General features: G+C 40.2%; 1 protein-coding gene across 1 annotated transcript in view; it reads left to right on the top strand.

Annotated features, from left to right (window-relative positions):
* The first annotated feature begins 251 nt into the window (after nucleotides 1-251).
* LOC133650442 (GDNF family receptor alpha-4-like) overlaps nucleotides 252-6,000 on the top strand; it is a 59,349-nt gene continuing 53,600 nt past the window's right edge. The window contains exon 1 of the mRNA XM_062047672.1: nucleotides 252-726. Within this exon, the coding sequence (XP_061903656.1) occupies nucleotides 672-726 (55 nt within the window). The 5' untranslated portion in view covers nucleotides 252-671. The remainder of the gene's footprint in view (nucleotides 727-6,000) is intronic.

Raw genomic sequence — 6,000 nt, 5'->3', positions numbered from 1 at the left:
AAATTTCTTAATCCGCCCCTGGGCACAGTGGTTGAAAAACACTGGTCTACAACCACGCATCAATGGCTGTGACAGTAAAGTAGATTAAGTAAATTGTGTTACAACTTGTTTTTTTTTTTCCTCGCCCCCTGTGTCATTTCGCAGCCTGTGCTGTCCATCATGTGGATGTGTCCAGGCGCACAGCTGTTCCCCCCTGCAGGAAACATTCGCAGCTCCTGGGATTATTCCCTCTTTTCCAGGGGCCAGTCACGTGACGCAGTGCATATCAGGGGGGACGCCAGCTTGCCGTCCTCGCACTTCTTTTTCCAGGGGACAACTGTGGAGCCACGCACCTTCAACTGGAACAGCCGGGGGGAGCACTTTTGGACATTTTTTTTTTTTTTTTTTTTAAAAAGGAGGGGATGTGAGGGATGGAGCGGCAAAAATCGCGAGAACTTGCGCGCTGCTTCCAGTAGCGCGCACGGCTGGACTCGGCGAATCCGGGTCGGTGTTGTTGGTCCAACTTTTGTGCGTCTCCACCTGGCCGTCCGATCGGGTTGAGTGCGTGTGGGCGCATCGTCATCGTCATCTTCCTCACGCTTGCATGTGGCAGCCGCAGACGCCTCAGTGAGCTGCAGCCAGCCTGGGTGCGAGTTTGACGGTCCTGCCTTTACTTCAACTAAAAGTGTCCGATGTCCGCGCACAGGATGATGATCATTGGACTCCTGCTCAGCGTCTTCTCCTATGGTGAGTCCCTTTCCATTTATGTGTGATGTTTACATTTGCATTGTGAGCCTGGTGTTGGGTCAACTTTACATCATGCAAAAAGATTTTATTCTACACGCACACTGGATTTGTACATGTTGACCGAATATAGGGCCTATTATGTGTACGAATAATGGTAAGTGCGCAAAATATCTATTATTTTAATTAATTTCCTTCATACATTTTGGGATTATTAATGTATTTTATATCTATCCATCCATGTCCTCATCTCAGTGTACTAAATATACTAAATAGAATAGAATAGAATATAATGTCTTTTATCGTCACTATACACAGGTACAATGAGATTATGTGGTTAGAGTGTCCTTAGAAGGTTGTGAGTTCAAACCCCAGCCGAGTCGTACCAAAGACTATAAAAATGGGACCCGTTACCTCCCTGCTTGGCACTCAGCATTAAGGGTTAGAATTGGGGGTTAAATGACCAAAATGATTCCCGAGCGCGGCCACCGCTGCTGCTCTCTGCTCCCCTCACCTCCCAGGGGGTGGAACAAGGGGATGGGTCAAATGCAGAGAGTAATTTCACCACACCTAGTGTGTGTGTGTGTGTGTGTGTGTGTGTGTGTGTGTGTGTGTGTGTGTGACTATAAAAGAAGAAGAAAAAAGAAAAAAGAAAAAAAATTTAAAAGCAACTCCAGTATCAGTGTGACAGTCCACAAATATGCAAAACATAGGAAGAAAAGAAAGAAAAATTGTGCAAAAGGAGGTAAGGTGCACAGTCCAGTCCTGAGAACGAATGTTCAGAATGGGTTGCTTACAGGAATAAATATTATACTATATACATATGTACAGGAGCATTCAGATTGTGGGTGGGAAAGTAAAAATTGAACGCAGAGAGGTGCTAAACTATAAAATCAGTGCCTATGAGAGTAAACATGAACATATAGCATTTGGGATATGGTAAATATGATTGTGAAATATTGTTGAATGATAACAATGCACATATATGTAAGTGCGAGTCATTTGGAGGTGGTGCTGCTATCTTGTGAATGCACAATGCAAATCCGCTCAGTTTAGTTTAGTCTTTATTTGAAGGGACAATGTACAGAAACATTAAGCTCAAAGACAGATATGTTCTGTACCAGATTATAGCTAAATAGCTAATTTCCATCTGCTTAAGCACACTTGAAAAGGCTAAGAGGTTGATTTAGTGTGTTTTGAAGATTCAAAGTCTCCTTCTGTACCTATACAGTTAGGCTATTCAGCATGTCCAAAAAGGAGTAGGAAGAAGCAGAGTGCATCACTTGTTCTGAAAAAAATGAGCTGCTTTGAACAAATTGCTACCAGTTGTGTAGTTTGGTAGTTATAGCAACATCAATTATGGACATATTTTGATGTAATCTTCCGAAAATGTCCATTATAGGCCCTGGAACAAGTTCTTTACTAGCTTGTCATATATATACTGTATATAGTTTACATTCATATACAGTATAAAAGCCATGCATTTTAGGTTAAACAAGGTTTATACCGTTTTTGTTTTGGTTTATTTCCTGATATGTAAATAATGCTAAATCTTTTTTTTTTTACCTTAATTGCTTGTGGTTATTTTGTTCAAGGAAACCTTAATAGCGTTGATGTGCATGGGTGTGCATGCTCAGTAGCGTTTGGCCGCACATTTTTACGGGTAGCACATTTTCCCAGAAAACCTCTTAATATATACTGTAAAAAGGGTTAGAGGTTGATTTAGTTTGTTTTGAACATTCAAAGTCTCATTGTATACTTACAGTTAGGCTATCCAGCATGTCCGAAAATGAGTAGGAAGAAGCAGAGTGTATTTAATCCCACTTGTTCTGAAAAAATGAGCTGCTTTGAACAAATTGCTACCAGTTGTGTAGTTTGTTATAGCAGCATCAATTATGGACATATTTTAATGTAATTTAATGAAAATGTCCAATATAGGCCCTGGAACAAGTTCTTTACTAGCTTGCCATATATATATATATGGTTTACATTCATATACAGTATAAAGCCATGCATTTGAGGTTAAACAAAGTTTATACCGTTTTTGTTTTGGTTTATTTCCTGATATGTAAGTAATGCTAAAAAAACATTTTTACCTTAATTGCTTGTGTTTTTTTTGTTTAAGGAAACCTTAATAGCATTGATGCGCATGCTAAGTAGTGTTTGGCCGCGCATTTTTACGGGTAGGACATTTTCCCAGAACTCCCCTTAATAAACACGTTCACTTCCTGTCTTTAATATACGTACAGGCAGCTATGCGAACACAATGAGCGCAAATGTAAGAGAAGCGTACATCAAGGAGACGCAATTTGATGTTTGAGGAAGAAAAATGAAGCCTTTTGTAATGAAATCCATCCATCTGTGTAGCTATTTATTTGTATTAATATATGCAGCTGCAGTAAAAACCTTTAAACTGTCAAAATGATCCCATTAACTCCATTTCCAATTCATTAAGGAGTTTACATGTGGATGACATCATAGGTCCATTCTTCCTTCTTTGGACACGTTCCAAAAGGGGGGTTAGGTCTTCCAGTACATATTGATTGGTCTGTCCCATATCTTGGAGACGTCTCACTTATCTGGTGTTCCCCTTTAAGAGGAGGCTTTTATTCCCTTTAGCACATGTGTAAATCAGCGACATGCTACATAACGTGCATAGAAGGTGATTGCCGAGAGGATTTTATATGATGTCAGATATTGCAGGATTCACCACTTATTGGTGGTAAAATGTGACACCACTTTATGATGCGGCATAATTTGGGGGCACTTGGCTTGATTAAACTGGACAAATACTGTGGGGTAAAATGGATAAAAATTGCAACATCTTTATTTTCGATGTGGGATATAAAAAGAATTTGGTGGGCTCGTCTGCACTGCTGCTGACTAATGACTTGACATCGTAAAGTCGATTGGAAAAGAAAAGCAATATGCCATCGGAGCATAAATGCTTGTTGATCCGCAATATTAATACAAAAGATGGTGTTATTTTGCTTTATGAGTATTCTTCACTGCTAACGGCGACGCAGACTTATTAATTCGATGTGTGTTTGTGTGTGTGCATCCACATGTTAGTTCCACATATAGATCTTAAAGCGATACTTATAGATTTTCTGATGAAACCTGTTGTTGTTGGACATGAGGGGCAGTTCTATCACTTTGTGGATAATGTGGTGTAAAGTGACTCATTATAGTGCGGTGGTTTTGTAATTATTTTCTGTCACGCCCTCCTAGGGGACAGACATCTGCCCCGAATTGAAATACAGTGCATTTGGAAAGTATTCACAACACTTCACTTTTACCACATTTTGTTATGTTACAGCAGGGGTCTCAAAGTCAATTTACCTGGGGGCCACTGGATGCAGAAACTGGGTGAGGCTGGGACGCAAGAAAAGATTTCTTAAAAAAATCTAACATGCACTTTTTAATGAATTCACCTTCTTTGAATGGCTATCCCGCCCTAGCAACATACTTGCCAACCCTCCCGATTTTTCCGGGAGACTCCTGAATTGCAGTGCCCCTCCCGACAATCTCCCGGGGCAACCATTCCCCCGAATTTGTCCCGATTTTCACCCGGACAATAATATTAAGGGCGTGCCGTGATAGGACTGCCTTTAACGTCCTCTACAACCTGTCGTCGCGTCCGCTTTTTCACCATACACACAGCGTGCCGGCCCAGTCACATGTTGTATGAGGCTTCTGCAGACACACGTAAGTGACTGCATGACATACTTGATCAATAGCCATACAGGTCACACTGAGGGTGGCCGTATAAACAACTTTATCACTGTTAGAAATATGCGCCACACTGTGAATCCACACCAAACAAGAATGACAAACACATTTCGGGAGAACATCCGCACCGTAAGACAACATAAACACAACAGAACAAATACCCAGAACACCTTGCAGCCCTAACTCTTCCGGGCTGCAATATACACCCCCGCTACCACCAAACCCCGCCCCCCCAACCCCGCCCACCTCAACCGACGCACGGAGGGGGTTGATGTGTGGGGGCGCAGGGTTGCGGGGGCGGGGTTTGGTGGTAGCGGGGGTGTATATTGCAGCCCGGAAGAGTTAGGGCTGCAAGGTGTTCTGGGTATTTTTGTTGTTGTGTTTATGTTGTGTTACGGTGCGGATGTTCTCCCGAAATGTGTTTGTCATTCTTGTTTGGTGTGGGTTCACAGTGTGGCGCATATTTGTAACAGTGTTAAAGTTGTTTATACGGTCACCCTCAGTGTGACCTGTGTGGCTGTTGACCAAATATGTCTTGCGGTCAATTACGTGTGTGTACAGTAGGGATGGGCGATACCACACTTTTAGGATTCGATACGATACCGATACTTTTTCTTGCATTTTCATCGATACTGATACCGATACCATTAATTTCAATTTTTGTCAGTCAAAAATAATATTACTATTATTATTTAAGACAAATCACAAGACAAATACAGACCATTTATACCACATTTATTATGGTCAATATATAATAAAAGTAAAATTAAAATAAATAACATTAAATATGAAAAATAAATTAAATATTATATATATAATAATAATTTTATATTATATATAATAATAATTAGATATTAGGGCTTTCCAATTAACAGTCAAATCCGAATCGCAAGAAGCTGCAGTTATTTTTTAAAGTTTGTGATATAATTAGCAATTAATGAAATATGAAATAGGCTAATGTTTTCGAAATGTAAGAAATCATGTTACAGATTAAAACCAAAATCACATTCAATCATATATTTCAAGATTTTCTTGGAAAAAAATTAAACTGTAATGCAAAGATGAAGAATCTCCAAATTGTATCTCTTTCTTATCTTGTTTTAAATACTCAAGCAATTTTCAACTAACAGTAAATTCCCCTGTGTGGAAATTATTTGAATTTAGGATAATCATTTAAACAAAAATATTCAGTAAAAAAATAAAATAAACAATGCCTGACACTGGATATGCCTGGCTGCATCGCTGTCGGCTGGCTGTGTGTGTGTTGCACGTTGACGACGCTCATTCGCTGTCTCCTGTCACGTGACTGGGCCAGCTCTATACTCTGCCAGGTACAGGGGTGTCCCAGCACATAGTAAGTTAAGTAAGTCATCAAAAACATCTGAAAGTGATGCTTGCATCCCCCACACGCTGTTTTTTGGTTTATATCGATACTTTTTTCAGAAAAGTGATGCCAAATGAGTAGCGTGTGAGTATCGATATATCGATACCACAGGATCGATACGCACATCCCTAGTGTACAGAAGCCAAATACAACATGTGACT

The sequence above is a fragment of the Entelurus aequoreus genome, linkage group LG05, assembly GCF_033978785.1.
Source record: "Entelurus aequoreus isolate RoL-2023_Sb linkage group LG05, RoL_Eaeq_v1.1, whole genome shotgun sequence".
NCBI classification, from domain to species: Eukaryota; Metazoa; Chordata; class Actinopteri; order Syngnathiformes; family Syngnathidae; genus Entelurus; species Entelurus aequoreus.
Note: the sequence above shows the minus strand (reverse complement) of the source record. Positions and strands in the feature narration are given on the sequence as shown.